General features: G+C 51.0%; 1 protein-coding gene across 2 annotated transcripts in view; it reads right to left on the bottom strand.

The window, feature by feature from the left end:
• Positions 1-2,107: 2,107 nt before the first annotated feature.
• The window catches only part of MAP2K5 (mitogen-activated protein kinase kinase 5), a 264,505-nt gene continuing 245,582 nt past the window's right edge, over positions 2,108-21,030 (bottom strand). For both annotated transcript variants that reach the window (XM_037054214.1, XM_037054213.1), the window contains one exon: positions 2,108-2,582. In XM_037054214.1, coding sequence (XP_036910109.1) covers positions 2,478-2,582 — 105 coding nt within the window. In that variant the 3' untranslated portion in view covers positions 2,108-2,477. The remainder of the gene's footprint in view (positions 2,583-21,030) is intronic.

Genomic DNA, 21,030 nt, shown 5'->3' with positions numbered 1-21,030 from the left:
ATTTTTCTTTAGAGGGGAAGGGAAGGAGAGAGGGAGAGAAATATCAATGTATGGTTGCCTTTCGTGTGTCTCCTGCTGGGAACTGGCCTGCAACCCAGGCATGTGCCCTGACTGGGAATCGAACCACGATCCTTTGGCTTGCAGGCCCACACTCAATCTACACCAGCCAGGGCGCCATTTTACTTTTATTTTAAAGTATTTTATTTATTTCTTTTTAGAGAGAGGGGAAGGGAGGGAGAGAAGCAAGGATATGCAAGAGAAACATCGATTGGTTGCCTCTTGCACACCCAGAACCAGGGACCAAACCTGCTGCTCAGGCCAGTGCCCTGAGCCAGAATTGAACTGGTGACCTTCCAGATTGTGGGACGGCACCCAACCCACTGGCCCACACCAGTCCGGGCAGGGTTTCTGTTTTAAATAGAGTGGCCAGGTCAGGACTCACCAAGGTGCTATCTGAACAGACATCTTAAGGGTGCGGAAGGGAGATGGATAGGTGGGTAGGTAGCGGGTGCCCCCGCTCCAAGGACAAAGGCCCACATCAATGCCGGCACACCGACAGAGTGGTGTGGGTCCAGCTCACATACAAGCCCAGCCCGGGCGTTCCCTGGCTGGCCCGTCCTTCCACATGGGGGTCGGGACTCAGGCCCCTTCCATCGTGGCTCAGCCTTCCCCCACCTCCTGCTCAGGCATGTTTTTCATGTAGTAGGAGGTGGGGAAGGGGGAGCAGAGAAGGCACATCTGCATCTTAAGCTTGTTGGCCAGAAAACAACCTATCACCTGTTCTCATTCCACCAATGAGCACTAGTCACATGGCTCCTGTTAAATGCACGGGGACTGGGAGATGTCCCAGGTTGGGCAGTGGCTTCCCGGTAAGAGCCCTACTCTGTGGACGGGCAGGGACCTTCAGGGAGTTGGCTGTCTCTTTGGTAGCCTGATGGGGGTGTACCTGGATGTTCAAGGATCAGGGAGGAGGCCAGGCAGCTGCAGTAGAGTGAGTTGGAGGCAATGGGAGTTGAGATTGAGATGGTGGGGCCGACTGTGGAGCATCACACAGGCCTGCTTGGGCCTTTGGCTTGTCCTTTGAGTGAAAGAGGAGCTTGTGGAGGCTCTGTGACTGGGAGGGCCCTGATCCATCTCATTTGGACTGACTGCCCCCAGCAGCCATGTGGAGACTGGACTTCAGTGGACAGGGGACGCAGGGCCTGGTAGGAGGCTGTGGCCATCGGTGCTCCAAGCACGGGGCCTCGGATAGGACAGGAAGTGGTGGAACTGATACATTTTGAAGGTGAGGATAACAGGACTTCCAGGTGGGCTAGATGTGGGGTGTGAGAGAGGAAGGCGTCACCGCCAAGTCCCAGCATGAACCTCAGGCCCCGGGAGGGCGGGCATGAGGCAGCAGCAGAGGAGGGTCTCGAGGCGGGTGTGGCGCTGGTGGTTTCTGGACAGGGTGGGCGCCACTCAGACCACCAAGTGGAAACCCCAGGTTCTGGAGCCTCAGTGCCTCGTGTGTGGAGTGGGGGTGGCAGCCACACTCACCTGGCAGGCAGTTGAGAAGACTATCAGAGAAGATGGCTGTGAAGGGCCCGAGGTGAACGAGATTTGCAGAGTGTGTGTGGGGGGGCAGCTTGCTGCAGAGAGGGGCGGGTGTTGGGGGTGGGAGCGGAAGGTGGAAGAGGGCCTTTCAGAACTTACCCTCCCGCCCCCGGGGCCTTTTTCCAACTCTTGTGCTCTGGGCCCCCCTCACCCACCTCTCCTGGTCAGATCACTGTGGTGGAGCCTCTGCAGCTGGTGGGACGGCCCAGCCTCCTTGTGTGGGGCAGACCCCAGTCCTTCAGGGAGCACACAGTGTGGGCCTGAGGCCCTGGCTCTGCTACTGGCTCAGCGGCTCCTTGCAAGGGACTTGGCTCAAGGACCCTGTGCCCGGGTTTCGGGTCTGTCAGTGGGCTGGGCTCTGGGCCTTGCCCTAGAATGTCGGGGAGCACTCAGGTGTTGGCAGGTGCTGGGGGGCTGGTGCCACCAAATACCCCTGCTGATGTGGGAGCCCCTGCCCCGCCCCCAGCCTTGGGTGGGCGACAGACACCCTGACCAGTACATCCCTCATGGGGAAGCAGTCACAAAGCAGTAATACTTTTATTCCCATCAGCGATGCTGATGGCACCTGACCCTTTACAAAAAAGTGTTAGCAAGAAGGAAGAGGGGCGGCGGCAACGGAGCCCTCTGTTCTCCCATGCCTCCAACCCTCGACCCGCCCTGCAGTCAGTGCCTCCTAACTGGAGAGGTGAGGGCTCCCCTTGCCCAGGGCTGGCCACCCCGGACGGCTCCCTAGGCAAGGGCCTCTGCCAGCACAGCCGAGGGTGAGAGCAAGGAGGCTCGGGCCCAGCAAAGCTGTTCTGCTGCAGACAGCAGACGGAAGGGGGGCGTGACGGTGGGCTTTCCCCTTGGTGACCAGTCCTGGCTTTCAGCACCCCACTGAGGCCTCAGGGGGGCCCTTGCTGGCTCCGCCTCTCCTCCAGCGCCCTGCACACCCACATGGACACCACGGTGGCGTTCCCGTCGTTGAACTGCACGATGAACGGGTGGCCCTGTGGAGGAGAAGAGCAGGCTGTGAAAGGCAGTCCCCAGACTTTGTACTTTGTTGTATTTGCCTCGGCCTGGATCTTGTCTCCTGTCCCCAGCAGCCCTGTGAGGCACAGAGACAGCCATCGGCCCCACTGCACAGCTGGGTGACGGAGGCCCCGGGGTATGGCAGTGTCGTGCACTGCTCACCTCAGACTGCCTGGGATCCGGCTACCTTCTGATGTTGCAACTGGCCTAACGCCCCCACTGCACACTGCCTGCCCTTCCTGGGCCCAGTCTCGCTCCAACAGCTGGTAGGCCTGGCTCCTGAGCTGCGGGTGTTCCAGGCCAGCTGCTGCCTGGGGACCGCAGGTCACTTGGCAGAGGCTGTGTTAATCACTCCCAGTTTCTCTGTCTAAACCTCTATGAGCAGGTCACAGGTCACAACCTCTGAGTGCAGGGAAGGCAGGTGTCAGAGAGAGGTGGGAAGTGCTGGTGTGTGCAGGTCTGCTCTGGTTCCTGGTCGGGAGTTGGGGGCTGGATTTTGGAGGGGCTGGTACTGTCTCCACGGCCTGTCTTGGGCTCTAACCTACTTAGCCCACAGGCAGACCAGGTTATATTTAGCCAGTGCCCTCCCCTGCTGCCCTGAAGAATCAAGGCTCCCATTCACAATCTGAGGGCCTCCTGGCAGTTCCCAGGAAAGGCCAGAAAAGAGTAGGGGCGGCCACAGGGTCATGCTGGCCACAGGTCAAAATGGGAAGAAATCAGAAAAGCATTCTCTTCCCTCCTTATCACCGAGGCTTCTCTGCTAAGGCGTGAACACCTGGCAGTTTCCTCCCAGACTGAGATGCAGGAAGCTGCAGCAGTGAGCTGAGAGCAAGGGGCTCCCTGTGCCTTTCATCCCTAGGTCCTCCTCCTCTTCGAGACTTCCAGCTCCAGCTGCTCTGCTCCCTCCTGCTTTCTGACCCCTTCTTGGGCCTCTTGCTGCCGCCTGAGCTCCCAGCTGGGCTCTCGGGGCTGCTTTCCCAATCCTCGCAGGTCCTGACCTGTAGGCCTGGAGGCCGGCCAGCCCCTGACCAAATGCTCAAAGCTCTGAGCTTCTTCTGAAAGAGCTCACTGCATGTCTGGGAGGGAGGTGGGTCCAGGGCTGGATGGCTGAGGTGCCCAGACACCAGGGGAGGGGAAGGGGCTGCTTGGTCAGGCCTGAGCTGTCCCTGGGGACAAGAAAGAAGAAAGCCCAGGCTTCCCTGCCCTGGGCTGATGCTGCGTCCCTTTGCCCAGCTATTCCAATTTGGGCAAGGAAAACTGTCCCTGGACAATCGTGCATGGTCTAGCTCAGAGGCACACAGAACCTGTCAGAGGCGCAGGGGGAGGAAAATCAGCTTGCAGAGTGCTGAGGGCACCCAGACCAAGGCAAGGCCTCACCGAGGCCATCAGGGAGCTAGTCCTGGAGCCCAGCCCGGGGCTCTTGTGATCCGCCCACGTCACTCTGTGCGGGCTCCGAACATACCTGCAGGACCCCAAGGTAGCAGGGGCCTGGTTCAGACTGCTGCTGGGGAGGGGAGGGGAGGCGGAGACCAGGTCAGGTGGGTGACATATAGGCAGCAGAGGCCCTGCTCCCACATGTTCTTGGCTCTCAGATGTCCCCCCCGCCCATACATGCCCAGACAGAGGGCGTTCTTCCTGAAGTCAGTGTGTGCAGCTCCTTCTCAGGAGGCTCAGGACAGGCGACCTCATGCCCTTGTGAAGAACAAAGGGAGAAGCTGTGCTCAGGAGCCGATGGGCCCCTCCCGCCAAGCCCGGGGTAGCGGTGTCACTTTCCCAGAATGCCCGGTGACTTTGGGGCCCATATGCTCCATCTCTGCTATCATCTGTTCGGGAGCAAGCAGAGCGGAACTGCGGGAGGGGAGAGTGGAGGCATCCCTCCAGTTGGGAAGGCTGATGGCCGCACTGCGGGGAAGCACTCTGCCCAAGTGCCCTGGGAGGTGGGGAGGGAGGCGAGGGTGGGCATCCTCAGCTCTGGGAGAGACTCTGTCCCTTTCCTGCCCTTCTTGGCTGGGAGGTGACTCCCATCTCCTGCGTATCTCTGATGTTTTACCCCACCTTGCCAGGGAGTGGCCAGGACAAGAGGTTCTGTCCCTAGTTAATGCTGACTGGTTTGGGAGAGGTGAGAGGGGGAATCACAGAGAGGGACAGACAGACATTGGGAGGAGGTACCCAGGGTGGTAACACGTGAATTTGGGGGCGGCTGGCAGTGTGGACCACCACATGACTGAACATACTGAGAAGCTGGTGTGTAGGGAGCCGGGGCAGAGACAGCTGCCGGAGGGAAGCAGCACGGGCCGAACGGTGCAGGACGCCCTGTGCCCACGATACCTGGGCCTGGCCAATTCCCCGCCTACAGCAGCAGGATCTGTGAGCCCCTCACAGTCTAGGGCAGAGGCACCAAGCTGTGTGGGTGGGCACTTTACAGATGAGGAAATGCTTGCCCTGCCTGGGCTCCCTGAGCTGAGACTGGATCAGAAGTCTCCACAACCCAAACACATTGCCGGGGCTCTCCCTGGGCTGACCTGGGCTGGCAGGGAGGGAGAATCGACATCCAGTTGCCATCTCCCCTGACCTTATTTGCACCCCATGACTCAGCCCTGTCTGACCAGAGGTGGGACAGAGTCAGTGCGGTCCCCTCAGCACACTGGGAGAGCGCTGCTGCAGTGGCAGGTGACTCTGACTCAACTATCCCTCTTCCCACCAGCCCAGGGTGCCTGCGAAGCAGGGTAGCCCCATTTCACAGAAGAGGAAACTGAGCCCGGGGAGGTGAAGTGACCAGTTAAGTGCTGGGGCTGAACTCAGATTTCTGGTTTCTATTCTGGTACATTCTGGGCTGGACTGTGTTCCCTGGGACCCAGGCTGGGTGTGCTTTCCCCTTCCTTCCCGGAGTACGGCCGACACCCCCTCCCGCTCTGTGAGATGCAAGGATTCCTCACCAGCTTACGGAGCAAGCAAACAGAACATGATGGCTAATCTGGGGAAGCCAGTCTGGAGGTGGGTGGGAACGGCACACCAGGTACACCCAGACTGACAGCAGCACCCCGTGGCCTGAGTGCTGCGGGCCAGGTGCCTGTCAAGGGCTCTGTCCTAATTTCCCCACTGAGTCCCACTCTCCCCGGAGGTGCACATGGCTCAGTGTCTCCATCTACCAGATGAGGAGGCAGACACTTGGGCCCGTCCGGGGTCACGGAAGCAAAGGGCTGGCTGGACTCACAACATGAGTCTCCTGACTCCCACTGCCAAGTTCAACCCTATGTTTGCCTGCACCTGCGACCAGAGGCTGGCCTTTCGGGCCCCTCTCTGGGCGGCGCAGAGGCCTGGGGAGGAGGGCTCCAGCCCCTGCGGCACTTGGGTGAAACGCATATCCCTGCCTCTTCCAGGCAGAGGAAGCCGGGTGTGGACGAGCTCTCAGCTCGGCCATGCTACAAGGAACCCTGGGAGTCGGGCATGGTCTCCCTGGAGGCAGCACCCCGCCCCCCCGCCACCGCTTGTTAGGAGCACCCCCGCTCCAGGTGACTGCCCCAGACACCTGGACCTGTGTCCACGCAGACAGTGTGTCAGCGGCCGCTCTGCAGAGGCTGGCAGGGTGCGTGCCAGGCTGGAGCCACCGAGTGATCTCTCGGCTTCCTCACCAGGCGGTGGGAGCCACGCTCATTTCCTCGATTCTCTCAGGGCCAATTGCGACAATTAAAGTGGTGCGGGTTGGAATATTATGGTCCACAAACTTCGCCACAGAAGATGGGGACATAATGAAGGGAAAAGGATGGGCCTGTAAGAGGCAGGATGGATCCAAAAGTGGGACACGGGGGTGGGGGAGAGAGAGAGACTCGACTCAACAACAACTAGCGAAGACAGCTGGAGCCACCTGGTGCAGACGCCCCCGTGCGAGGGGCTGGGAAGCAAACTGCTGGCGTGGGAAGGGTGCTGGTGAGAACCCAACAACCCTGCAAAGAGGGACACAGTCGCCAGCACACTCTCCTCTGTCTGTGCACAGCGTCCAGAGTTCCACTGGGGTCTGACCCTCCTTCTGCAGTGATGCCCCTCATTTTCTGCTCGCCCATTTCAGGAGATGCCCTCCTGAGGACTGAGGGCAGGACGGTGCCCATCGCCTCCTGAGTGGGAGCGCCCCACCTGTCTGCTGCAGGAGGCAGGGACGGGAGGGGCACGCGCCCACCTGCTGCGGAGGGGAAGCTCTGCCTGGGGCTCAGGCGTCTGCACTCCTTGTCTGGTGCTCATTCGCTGACACCTCTCTCTGCTCTCGGTGGGTTTTCGAGTTTGTTCCCAAATAGAAATGTACGCATATGGGGTCTCCACACATCTCTTCTCTCAGATAACTTCCTAAAGAACACCATGCACGGAAGTCGTTTAATACTCTGCTGCTGTGGCCACAGGTCTGGCACTGACTGGGCTCTCAATCAGTGGTCCCTCGGCCTGACAGCTCTCTGTGCGTCCTGGGTGTGCATGCCTGCTCCCCAAGCACCTCCCATGTGCCTTCTGGCTGCCTGACCGCTGCACGTGACCTCGAACCCCCACTTATATATGAAAGAAACCAAGGTGCCAAGGCAGGGTACCTCACAGGGCAACTTCTGGAGCCAGACAGTGGCCGAGTCAGAGTGTGCAGTCGGGCACACCACTACTGTGCTCTCTGAGGTTGGGGACAGTGGGTTTTAAATGTCTATGTTTTACAAAGAGTATCTTGTACATTGCAGGTGCTCAACAAGTAATTTTTAACTGGCAAACTGAAGTCAGGATGGCAAAAAGGACTGTGTCCTCCCAGTTCACAGTTGTATGGGCCAGGCACTTCCAGTCAAATAACTTATTCAATACTCAGCAACTCTAGTAAGAATTAAAAGTATTCCCATTTTATAGATGAGAAAAGTAAAGCACAGAAAGATTACAGAACCTGTCTAAGCTCCCAGTCTCCACGCTGTCCCTTCCCCTGGGTCTCGGGGCCAGGGGACAGCACTGCCCAGCAGGATGGCCCACCCTGGAGCACAGGCTGGGCAGGCTTTATTAGGAGCCTTTCTACCTGTTGCCCCCAGGAGATGCCATCTCTCAGGGATGGGACTGTGCCAACACCTTGCAGCCTCCTCTGAGCACGCATGTATTGCTGCGTGGCACTGCCCTCTGAGCCCACCTGACCCTAATACTACACTGGGAGCCCCCTGAGGGGTAAGCACAATGCAGCCACCCAAAACAAGTTAGGTGGACTGACGGCACTTCTCAGAAAGCCTGGTGCTGGGCTGAGCAGCCTCACCGGCCGGGTGGGTGGCCCTAGGGGGAAAGCTCCACAGGTTGAGGCTGCTCTGGACTCCAGCGGGGCCTCTCTGGGCCATGGGACTCTCTTCTCTCAGGGGGCAGCCCCAGGTCACCGGGACCCTCCTCTCCCACTGAGGACTCTGATGGGAGAGAATGCCAAGGACCCATCGGGCTCTTTTAAGAAATCAGGCCTGGTCCAGTCCACACATCAGCCAAGTCCAAAACAAGTAGCCCGACAAGCTGCCGCAGCAGGCTGGTGGGGGCAGTGCCTGTGGGGCCAGGGGGCCCGTGTGAGAGTGATGCCCATCACTTCGAGTTTCCTGGCCAGGCCTGCCAGCCTCGTTCGAAGGCTCTCTGCATGTCCCTTCAGGGTTCCGGCCCTGGCGGCAGGGGGAACACTCAGTCCCTTCTCAGCAATAACGTAGGAGGTAGGGTTAGATGGGACCTCCGAGACCCATTTAGTCAGAGGGGAGGAGGTGGGGAGGGGCTTCTACAGGTGTTTGATCCAAATTGTTAAGGAATATTTTTACCTGTAATAAAAAATAACATAGACACTCAGCTATGTTCAACTCAAAGTGTCAAGGCCTCAGGGACGCCTTTATAAAGAGTTTATGACGAATACTGACACATTCATACTAGAATAACCCGCCTTTTTCTACAGTAATACTGAGGCTCTGAATTATTTTACACAACAGAAAGCTCTTCACAGCGACAGGTTCACAACTACCTACCGGACGCCTGCTCACCCAGGACACAGCACCGTCGTAGAAGTTCAGTGACTTATGGAAGGTGCACAGATGCCCAGGGTAGCTAAACTGCTGACAGGAGTAGGGCAGTGGCAGCCTTTGTAACATGAACTACGTGATCCTCCCCGGGTCGACTCTTCCTTCCAGGCTCACCAGCAGGGGGAGTCAGGGAAGGAGGTGGGGCCCCAGGAGTGACTCAGCAGGGGAAGCTCAAGCATCTCAGTAAAAATTCTTCTCTGCCCCTCTGTGGGGTGATGCGAGGAGCCAGGAAACCCTCTCTCACCATCCCAGGAGTCGAGAGGCTTGGGGAGCCTCACCTACAGGAGAGTCTACTACAGGCCAGTCTCCATTCCCCTGGCTCCACCCTTCTGCACAGCCCTGCCCCCGGGGAGGAGGAGAATCCACACTGCTAGGAAGGGCTGAGCCGCTGAAGGCTCAGGGGCCTGCCTGCAGGGACGGTTGGGTCTGGCCTGCCCTCCAGGCAGGCTCTGAACCTGGTGGGGCCTGCAGTTGTTCACGCTTGACATGGACTCAGGTGAAATTCCCCATGCGGCCATTTGAGACACACAGGTGAGCACCGTTCAATCCAGACTTTACAGAAGCGAAGCCGATAGTTCCATTCCGTCACCTCCTGAGCCTGATGCCTCAGTTGGTTTTGAGCGCGGGCGGCTGTGTGCTGGCCTCCTCACCCCCACCAGACACCACTGTTCTCTCCTCCTGCTGGGGTGAGCTGTTAAGGACCAGATGAGGGGCCTGTCTGCGGGCAGTGCTTCACAGACATACGCTGGGCAGCCAGAGGGATGTTTGTTATTTCTCCACACAGAACACATCTGGGGGCCTGGCAGTAAGACGGGCGGGAGCCTTGTCTCTGCTTGGCCAGTGTGGCACCTGTCTGTCTACCTAGCCTGGCCTACCTGGGCAGATGCCGCGGGGCAGGGCTCTCCGAGGCAAAGCCTGTTCCGAGACTGTGCTTTCCCAGCTGTGACTTTCTAAAGCTTTTCCACGGCTAGAGGTGGGGTGGGGTGGGGGGGTCCCTTCCAGCCCTTCATTTTCTTTTAAGACCTCAGAAATGGCTTGCAGCTGTGACATGCCATTTCAATCAACCTTGAGTTTATTCTTCACAACTGCTACAAAAATAGATGTTTCTCCCCAAATATTCAATTATTAGCAGCAAATTGCTTACCTCTAGCTGTCCTAGATTGCACACAGGCATCTGAGGAGGTCAGGGAGCTCTCTACCTTTCATCTGAGCAGATCTATGTGTTCCCACACAGAGTAATTGGTCAGAAAGTGGCCCGTCGAGAGAACACAATGTTTTCTGGGGTCTCTGTGAGTCACTGCAGGGCTGTGCTGGCAGGGCAGCCACAGGGCCAGAGCGGTGCGGTGTGGTGTGGGGAGGGGCACAGGATGACTCCAGTGGGCTATGGTCAGAGAGCTGAGCTATCTCAGATGCAGGGTGGTGCCTCTGGCCCAACCAAGGGAACTGCGGGGTGTACCCTGGCAGGGAACTGAGACAGGACTGGGGGACAGCAGGGAGGATGCCAGCTCCCCCAGGCAGCCTCGAGCTGGGAAGATGCCCAGGGGAGTCAGCATCAGAGGGTGCACAACAGAGACCCTCCAACAAGGCTGAGGACTCCAGGCCTTGATGGAGTCCCCAAAAATCGTAATGATCTCCAAGTAGACTAAGCATGATGAAATCTATACCTACAAAACTTCGGAGCAACTGCAGAGCACCAACACCAGGACGTCGAAAGCAACCCGAGACACAGACACATTGGCTACGCGGGGCAGGGATTAGGCCCTCCCCGGACTCTCACCGGCAGGAGTGGAAGCCAGAGGACGACAGAACACCTTCAAGGCCCTGAGAAAACTGTCAGCCTAAACTTCTGAACCCAATCAAGAGTCATAGCAGAGTGAATGCAACCGTGGAACAAAAACTCAGTTTTACCGCTCATAAACTTTTACTGACGGAACTCTTAACACACCTCTGAAAACACCAACCAACCCAGAACTAAACTCAGGAGGAAGGAGGACACTCTAGCAGTGAGGGGTCAGTACCTGGCGAACACATGGATACATCTAAATAAACAATGATCATGTAAAATGATAACAACAGTAATAACTAATTTTAAAGATCTAAAAACAAGGCGACAATAAAATCCTGAATTGTGATGACGGGTAAGAGGAAGGGGCTGATCTGGTACTCTTAGGGTCCCCTCCTGTCTGGGGGGTGGGGGGAGAGGGGCTGTGGCAGAGACAGCTAGTGCCTCTCACCAGGCATTCCCTCTTCTTCCTCAGTGACAGGAATTTTGATTTTAACATGGAACACTGTCACCCAGCAAAGCAACTGCCTTCCCTGCCTCCCTTTCAGCTATTTTTGGCCAATGTCATGTGAGCACGTAGGCTGTGTGCCAATTCCTAGAACTGTCCCTAAAAGAAGGGGCAAGGTTTCCTTTCTCACTTCTGCTGGCTGGGGCTCAAGTGCCCCTTGGCTGGTAAGATAGAAGGAGCTGCCAGAGTGGTCTGGGTGCTCCATCTCCTCCTTCTTTTACACGACTGGGAAATACACTGCGGTCTTATTTCAGCTGCGGTTTGCTTTTTGTCATATGCAGTTGAAGCTAATTCTACCTAATAGAAAGGGAAGAGATTGAGCCAAAGGCTGATTACTATCTGGGAAGAGAGAATATTTAGTGATTCACCTTAGGTATTGCTAAATTAAGTTAAAAATTCAGAGATGATCAATAAGTGGCTAGAAATAGAATTTCTAAGCCAATGCAAAGAATAAAAGGGAAGAAAAAAGTTAATCTGAAAGTAAAGAGAAAAAAATCAAAAGTATTGTAGAAAGCACAAAATGGATATTGAAAAATATTTATATCAATAAGCAATAACTATAAATGATTAAATGATCAATTAAAATAAAGCCTTAGATAAAATTAAAAACATCACCAACAAAATGCCTAGATTCATTCAAAATAAAACAACACAGAAATGATGAAAACAAAGAGATAGTAAAACACAGAGCAGATAAATACTAATGAAAAGAACATAGTATAGGTGTATTAATATCAAACAAAAATAAAATTTAAAACAAAATACATTAGAGATAGAGAGTTATCACATAAAGGTAAAAGAAACACTTTGAAATAAAGAAATAATATTTTGACATAAGTACCTAACATCACCACCTTAGAGCAAACACTGACAGAATTGCGAGGAGAAAGATATATTTCCACACAACTCCTTTAGTAATTGATAGATAAAGTGGGTAGAAAATAGGGAGGCTGTGAAGTATTTGACTAAGGCAACAAGTTTGATCTACATGATGTAAACAGGACAGCATATTCAACAATGAGCAAATACAAATTCCTTTCAAGAAGAGAAAAAAACTGACTATGTAATATGGGAATCTCAACAAGTAACAAAGGTCTGATACTATATGAACGGTGTTCTCTGGCCACAGTGCATGAAAAGTAGATAGCAACCAGAAGATAACAAAAACCTCTGAGCATTTGCAAATAAACAAATACTTCAAAGTAATTCATGAGTCAAAAAAAGAAATCCTCGCTGAAATTGGAAATTACTTAGACTTGAATGACAATAAAAAGACTCCATATAAATATTTGTGAGATGCAGGTAAAGTAATACCTAGGAGGCAATTTAGAGCTTTATATCGATTATTAGGGAAAAAAGATGGAAAATTTATGAGCTAAGTATCCATTTCATTAAATTATAAACAGAACAAAAATCCAAAGAAAACATAAAACAGGTAATAAAAACACAAAGGAATTAAACAGAAAGATACCAAGAGATGATCAAATTCAGTAAAATCCTGGTTCTCTGAAAACAGCAAAGTGTATTACCTTGACAAAACTGGTAATGAGAGGATACAAGGAAACACCAGGAATGATAAAAGAATGCATAATCACAAATCTGGTAAAAACTTAAAAATAATGACACACCGTATGAATGGTATGAGGTCAGCATATTTGACAATGCAGAGTGATGAGAGAGAGAGAGAGAGAGAGAGAGCGCGCGAGCACGCGCACTCGCTGGAGTGGTGGGGGCAGTGGGAAGGGTGACACCAGGGCGGTGACTGAGAGGTGCCAAAGAGCACTGGCAAAATATCACCCCGGCAGGTGAGTCACAGGTTTCTGAGCCCTGGCATCACACCTTTAACTTTTCAAAGCATTTCATATCCACTGTCTCATCTGACTTCGAGAAGCATCCAATTGAGTAAAAGCTGCTACCTCTTAAGATCTACCTTAGTAAAAGCTGTTCTAGTTTCTTAACAAGGAGAAAAAAAACCATTCAAAGACTGAGGCTAAAGTGGAAACTTTTTGTTGCTATTAAATCAACAACAACAACAACAGATAAAAAATTGCTAAAGCCATTAGGCAGCAAAATCTTGGGTAATTAACTTGAACTGAAGTGCCACAGTCTTCATTGCTTTGAGCCATGGTGCTCCCATCTTGAGAGCCTCACTCAGGTCGATGCAACGGGTCCCTGTTGGGGTGAGTGGAGTGTGCCCCAGGGGCTGGCTGGGGTAGCCCTTCCGGAAAGTTTGAAACAAGAGCACACCCAAGGCCAAAGCTGTCACGCCTGCTCTGTTAACTGCAGGTCCAAAAAGCCCCGGTTAGTCTCAAGTTCACACTGTCAGCACCCAGAGTTTCTATCTGAAACCACCCCTCCCCGCCCCTGTAAGGAAGGCCACAAAAGGGAGCAGACCATTGGAAAATTCTGGTCATTTTGTGTCCCGACAGTAAATAAAAAGCATCAATAGAGCCCACTTTTAGCCTTGAGCAATATTTTCTAAAACAAAACACAAAGAACCTGTGGTACTTAACTATTCTGTTATTGATTTACTGTGGTTTGCAAGGTAATGTTGAGGAAAATTAAATGTATGGAAGCCTGAAATGTGTTTTCTGTGGCGCTGCACGGTGCGCCCTGTGCTTTGTCTGGTGCTGTCACTGGCCGCGCGACAGCGGAATGACGGAGGACGCGCACTTCATCTGGTCACAAATAAGCTGGTTCCCTTATGGAGCCGAAATCTGTTTTCTCTGTTAAGAAGGATGGTTAATTCACTTACAAGCTTGCTTCTTCTGGTAGTTTTGCTCCAGCTCACAGAGAGACTTTAAGTCAATACCATCCAATGTGGACGTATGGAGAGGCTTCTATGCACCTGGCTCTGCAACTGGTTTTTAGAGCCAAAGAACTTCCCCCGGCACCTCCATGGCTCAGTTAGCCCCTCAGAAAACAGCCAAACTTTACCAATCTGGAGTCTACCCTAATTACTGATTCAAGAGCAAAGCGGTCATATTGTTTCAAACTTGGGCAATTTATTCAATACATGCAGCATTATCAAGCAGTCTGTTTCCTACTCAGTGAGACAGCCTCGTTTCAAACCTAGAGGCACTTGACATAGCGACAGGTCACCATAATTTGATACCCTGAGCTAAGACTAAAAATCTGAAAGTTAAACTAAACCTGGAACATTTTACTTTCAGCTAGTCCCTCAGGCCTTAATTCCAGCCAATTTTCTGGTATTTCAGACTCAATGCTAATAACAACAAGCTTAGTATCTGGCTTCCCAGTAGAAAGCAGAAAAGAAATAGTCAAATGGCAGAGACAGCAGGAGGTCTGTTGGAGGAAGGACAGAATTAGGAAGGGACACCTATTGGCAACACCACATAGCAAAACAGAAAACCAGCCTGGGGTTAACCAGGGCAGAGATGAAAGGCCTACACGCGTTAGCACCAGGAGACGCTGGCAGAGTGGAACCAGGGTGACGGGCAGTGTCCCTAATGATAAGCCAAAGAAATTCTGTGAAAAAGCTAAATCCCGAGGGCACAATCTGTTTCAGAGTGTCAGGAAGAGTGTCATGCATTTAAGGAGACCTCTTACGTATAATCTTTTTTTGAAAGTTCTGATTTAAAAAAGAATAAACTTAGTTATCTGAGTATTTCCTTACATGGAGCAGCTTATTCACCCAGATGCTAAAGGCAAGATGCGCCGCCCTGTGAGTTTTAGAGTTGGCGTTCGGCTCAGCAAGGGCCTCTCTCCACCCAGCTGCCCCTCTGCGGGGTGTGATGCCGCCGGGCAGACAAGCCCTCAGACCGGAATTCAGGGAAGACAGGGCCATGGAGGGCCCAAGTTTATCTTGGCTTCCTTTGCAGAGAGTTTGATTATTTCTAAGATTTATGGTCAATGCAGAGGGGGAAAAGAAATAACTCAGAGGGCAGATTTATAACTTCATCTTGGATTTTTTATTTTCTAGTAACATTATGGATGACATCCTATGACAGAATCTTGGCATGACTGCAGGGCAACTTGGAAATTCAGTGGGAAGTGCTGTATTTTGGGGTTTGGAGCATTTTGTACTTGCAAAGGTCAGGTAGGAAAGGACCAGGGAAATGAGCTGGGGAGATGGGCAGAGAGTGAGTGTCAGCTGGTTTAATTTTCTGTGTCAACTCTGAAAATTAGATAAACAATGACAAACCGGGCTTTTTAAATGAACTTGTCACTTCTGGTTTTCTTGACACGGGGTAACATTTTTCGAGTCCTGGTAGTCCTAAAGACCGATTTAACCCCTGCAAGGCTCACCTAAGTGTTCTCAAGTCCCCACATCTGGAAACAAAAAGATTTAGTCCAACACTATAACCCTGAAAGAAAAACTAATTATCTTTGAAACTTAAACACTTTTCTCCTAACAACTAAGGGAACTTTGCCTAGCGCAAAAAGGTCCACTCTTTTGCAGGATAGTCTCAGCAACTTCTGGTTTTTGCCTTCCCATCATCTTGGCTCCCCAGACCAACTCGACTGCTCAACACGGGCCTCCGGCCTTTCCGTCACTGTCCTAACCAATACTGCCTGCCTCGAGCAGGTACTGGCTCTCCGCGCACCCACTCAGGTGAGAGGACAACGCTCGCGCTCCGCTCTGCTGCTCTCTGGTTATGGAGACGTGGGACACAACGGTGCTTTTATATGACTTGTGCTATTCTAAGTCCACATTTTGTCCAAGACAGGCACGCTCCCTGGTGGTGAGGGGCACAGATCAATCTTTTTAATAGCTGTTCTTTTATTGGTTTGGCCAGAAAGTTCGTTTAGTTTTTCTGTAAGATGGCTCCAGTAGCACTTACCTGTCTTTAACTTCATTTGAAACAATTTTGTTAGATTGTACTGTGACAGTTGTCCTATCAGTGAGTGTCATATCAGTGTCATATCAGTGCCTTAAAAAGATGATCAAAATTAATGAGTTTTTGTGTAGCCATCTTAATATTGAAGATGGAAGAAAATATGTAATATTTTTGGCATACTATGCTTTATTACTTTAAGAAAGGTAAAAATGCAACTGAAATGCAAAGAAAGATTTGTGCAGTGTATGGAGAAGGTTCTGTGACTGACTGTGCCAAAAGGGGTTTGTAAAGTTTTCTGCTGGAGATTTCTTGCTGGACAATGATCCATGGTCGGGTAGACCAGTTGAAGTTGATAGTGATCAAATTGAGACATTAATTGAGAACAACCAACATTCTACCATGTGGAAGATAGCTGACATACTAAAAATATCCAGATCGATAAAGTTACTCGTGAAAATGAAAAATGTGTCATTTATTTTATGGAAAAAACCATATGGACTTTTTGGCCAACACAGTATTTATTCAAAGATAATCCAGCTTGATGTTGGAGACAGAAACATGTATATTTACAGATACCAGCACTTGAGTAGGGTTTTTGAGTCCACAAAGTACTGTCAAGGCCATTACCTAATTCAAGTGTCATAACCCACCACAAGAAGTAGCTGGATAGCATTACTGTTATTACCTCCAATTTGTGAATTTGAAAATGAGGTTCAAATAAGCTAAGTGATTTGGCAAAGGTAGAGCTGGGACTCAAACTGGACATCAGCTCCAAAGCCTGTGTCCTTTTTTATAATATGGTAGTAACCGCAGTACAGTAGCTGACAGTGTGAGCACCAACCCTGTGCCTGGGACTGATGAGGTATTTTACTTGCATTATTTCATACAATCCCCAGCCCTGTCAGAAGTAGACACTACTTTACAAACAGGAAACTGAACTCCAAGGCTGTGAGAAGTAGGCTCTGGCCCAAGTTGCGGGGCGGCCTGAGCCCAGGCTGTTGGACCTCACGCTGTCCCTCTTCCCCTGCTCGTTTCAGCTGCGAGAAGCAGCCCCTGCCGAACGAAGCACAGGTCCTGTGGTCCGCCCTGGACAGAAGTATGGAACAGGAGATTCAATCCCAGTCTTTGCCTCGTCCCTAAATTCTGGTGCCCTCTTCCTTTTCAGTGTAGAAGATTCTCCTTTTCCAGGTTCCCAACCTTCAAAGTCAGCTGCTGCCACTGCCGGCAAACTATTGAGAAGAAAACCACCTGATTCAATGACTCACAGGAAGGGCTGAATGGCTCCCGAGAGTGCAGGGCTACACGCGTTTGAAGAGGGGATGCCTGCCCCGGCCGGCCACCCCTCTGACCCTCCAGTTCCATTTTCCGGGGTGCAGCTTTGCCCCTGGCTCTGGGAACTTTGTCTTCTGTGAAACAAGGCGAGCAGCACCTGCCCCACAGGAGGGCTGTGAATGAGAAATTCCCAGCACAGAGGCTATCACGGAAGTGGCTCCGTAGTCATGACTGTCAATGGCCTGCACTTGGCAGGACTCACACTCTGTTTCCAAGGTCACTGTGTGATGCCTAACACACATGTGCTGCCCAGTGTGGAAGACTCTGGACCAGCTCTCTTGATCGCTGTGTGCCGTGTGGTCAGATGGGCAGTGGAGAACTGGGGGCCTTGCCATCCATGTATTAACTACGGACCCTCACCACTCACTGAACAGCGCTTCCGCTGAGCCTCAGGCCTGAAGACCCAATTTGCTCCCCCTTTTAAAACAAGAGTGAACAGTCTTCCCTGGGTTCTGAATTCCGTGTCACCAAATCACAAAACAGGAAAAAGGCGTCCCAACTGTTGCACCCGCACACAAACCATGGACAAGTCGGCGGTGCCCTCGGACAGCATTTCAAATACAGTTTATTAGTGTGTGATATGAAAAGGGTGTTTTTATTGCATGATATAATGCAATGGGACCTTGGGCGCTCTGTGGAAAGACCTCACACTCAGAAGTGTAATAAACCCGTAGTCCCCAAAACATTATACTGTACATTAACCTATCATTAATGGCACATTAGGGCTAGGGGCATTGCACGCTTGCTGGTCAGAGCTCCATCAGGACAGTGTCGAGAAAACCACACAGTCTTCCCAGGCTTAAAACAAATAGAGAAAATAAATATTCCTGATGTCTACAGGCAGCTTTAAAGGAAGTTCAGTCCTGGCTCTCTGCCTTGTAATTTCCAAGCCTGCTTTTTTGAGAGGAAGACACACAACTAAACAAAAGAAGAAAACAGCCCTCTTGCAGTTTACCCTCAGCTACTGGCTATGCAACCTCAATGCTGGCTCAGCAACGTCACGAGCTGACGGGCACCTTTGCTAGCGCAAAAGCTGCCCAAAGGACACTTAACCTGGACCACAGACTAGCTAGGCAGACAGGGCCTTGGAGATCATATGTTTACCTCCCTCACTTTCTAGGTGGGGAAATTAAGGCTCAAAAAGGTGAAGGAAGAGACAACCTAACCAACAGAAAAATGAGCAAAGTGTGTAGAAAGAAATGGCAAATAAACATATGAAAAGGTATTCAACTTGATACTTAATAAGAGAATGAAAATTAAGACTACAGCCCTCAGTGGTGTGGCTCAGTGGATTGAGTGTGTGCTGCGAACCCAGGGGTCAGCAGTTCGATTCCCGGTCCGGCACATGCCTGGGTTGCGGGCAAGGTCCCCAGTAGCAGGCGCATGAGAGGCAACCACACACTGATGTTTCTCTCCCTCTCTTTCTCCTTCCCTTCCCTCTCTCTAAAAATAAGTAAATAAAATCTTAAAAACAAATACCAGGTTCTTAGAACAGTCTTCTAGGAATTTAGAGTAAAAAAAGAAAAGAAAATTAAGACTATAGCTTGACAGCTTGATACCACTTATCACGAAGCAGATTGGCAAAGTTTAAAGTCTGGTAATTTAGCATTGCAGAGGTGAGGGGAACTGGCATTCTCATGCCAGCACACAAAGACAGATACAGATGGGAACGGTTGCTGTCTTAACAGCAAAGATCTGGGAATGGTCGGAAGGTTCTATGACAGGGTCCCAACTGAATAAATACGGCATATTCGTGTTATGGAATACCATGTAGCCATTTGAAAGGATGAGGTAGGCTTTCATATGACATGGGAAATTCTCAAAGATGTAAGTGAAAAAGCAAGGTATAGAAAGTAACATTAAAAATTCTGGACGAAAACACAAACTACTGTTGACAGTGCTTAACTAACTCTGAGTGCAGGGCTGGAGGCCAGGACGGGGGTTGGAGGAAGATTAACTTCTTACTGATTGCATACCCTTCTATACCACTTGAATGCTTAAAAATAACTTAAAAACTACTTTTAGAAAGGGATGAGGCAGGGGCAAACATTTTGAGGGAACCTCTTATTTCCTAACTTCCATGCCAAGTGCCTCGTGTGCTTCATCTTGTTGGTATTTGCACAAAAACCAAAACAGTAAGTTGGACACCATGACCTCTTCCCCATGAAGCAGAAACGGAAGCTTCAAGGGGCAAAAGAATTTGTTCAGGGTAACCCCCTTATCCATCTCCCTTCAATAATGAAACAGAATGTGTGTAAAATAGGGAACTTCTTTCCAAACTGAGGCAACCCACAGCTACCATGCTGGGGACAGCCTGCCTAACCAGGCAGTGATCGAGGGAGTCGGGGAGGAGGCCAGACGAAAGGCTGCCGATGGTGGCTGAGGTTGAATCACGTTTCTGGAAATCAAATTTCTGGTGACTTCCAAGGGGGAGGGGGTCTTAGGGACCCCAGGGCTACACACTGTTCAAGTAAATAACACTTGGCAAGCAGGGCTCAAACACATGAAGGGAAATGTTTCCCTAATTAAAACTACACCGGCTTCAAAGCAGACGCAGTTGAGGTTCCGTGGAGAGGCGCTGCTGCCGACCACAGAACCACAGGTGGGGGTGGGGCCTGGGAGCATCGTGGGAGCCCCAGGCAGCCCCCTCGTAAGGCCTGTGTGTGCCAAGTCTTTGGTCGCTGCAGAGTTAGCTCTGTCTTCTCACTCCTCCATTCTTCCCAATAAAACAGTCCTGTGATTTTTCGGGTACCAGACTTTATAGCGACATTTTAAGATGCTAGATTTTATTTGTCCTAGGGTCTGCCAGCACACACTGTAATTAAAATGTTGATTAGTAAACAGTTTAAATATATGGCAGACAATGCAGTTAAAGCCTGCAGTTAGGTCAATATGTGATTTAGATTTGCCATTTAAAAAAATCTCATTTAAATTTTGCATACATTAATCACTACCACACTTCAAGGTTCTGATATCCACCTGACTACAATATTAAAATAAAACTTGCTGCCCCAGGGAAATCCTACTTATTCTTAATTGTTTCGAGGCTTTGATGGGCTTTTAATCTAAGATTAATTTATGCAATTTTAAATAACTCTTCTTATGATTAATAAGCTTGAAAATTAAAAGGAGTCTAAAGCAATTATAATGAGCATTTGGTCATAACCTCATTAGAAGAAGGAGTGAAGGATACAGCTCTGGAATTCTTACAAGACCACAATTTAAGGTTACTTTCAGAGAAGTCAAACATAGTTCCTGAAATTGCAAAGGCAGGTTAGCAAAGGTCAGTGTTAAAATGACGGCTAGCTAGATTAGCATACTAATGATTTTCCCTGAGAGTGACAGAAAGGACACTGAAAAGAAGATGCAGAAAGAGAGACAAGTGACATGTTGCCGAGAAGCGACAGGCTCTGAACTCAGTTTGGCTGGAGACCCTCATGGAATTTCAGAAAGAGCCAGAGTGTCAGGACCTCCTATTCATAAACAGTTCTAGCCAGAGCACCTGGTCCAGGGGAGTGGGTGGAGACAGTCCTCCACCTGTCTCCCTGGTGCAGGCACTGCCCTGCTTATGGGCCAGTGACAGCGGCTCACAGCTGCATGCCTCTCTAGTGTGCAAAGCCCTGCCAGGCCCTGGATCCGCCTCGCCCCCTAACTTTACCCCTTTCATTTCTCTGGTCTCTGTTTGTGCTGTTTCTTCTTCCTGGAACACCTTCTGTTGCTACAAACAGTGGTGATGATGATACTGATGGCCAGCCATTCATTGGGTACTTATTGATGCCAGACACTGTGCTAAGCATAACACACTTTTACTTAAATGATCTGCTTCGCGAGACCCAATTTTTATAGGTGAGGAATCTGAGCCTGAGAGTCAGTGACGCATCTGAAGACGAGAAGCCAGTCAAGAAGAGGGGGAGGGATGGGAGGAGCTGACTCTGCTCGGCTGCCACGTTCCAATTT

The sequence above is a fragment of the Sturnira hondurensis genome, unplaced genomic scaffold (assembly GCF_014824575.4).
Source record: "Sturnira hondurensis isolate 20B ecotype Veracruz unplaced genomic scaffold, ASM1482457v3 Scaffold0008196, whole genome shotgun sequence".
NCBI classification, from domain to species: Eukaryota; Metazoa; Chordata; class Mammalia; order Chiroptera; family Phyllostomidae; genus Sturnira; species Sturnira hondurensis.
The sequence above is the reverse complement of the archived record's forward strand: the minus strand, read 5'-3'. Positions and strand labels throughout refer to the sequence as shown.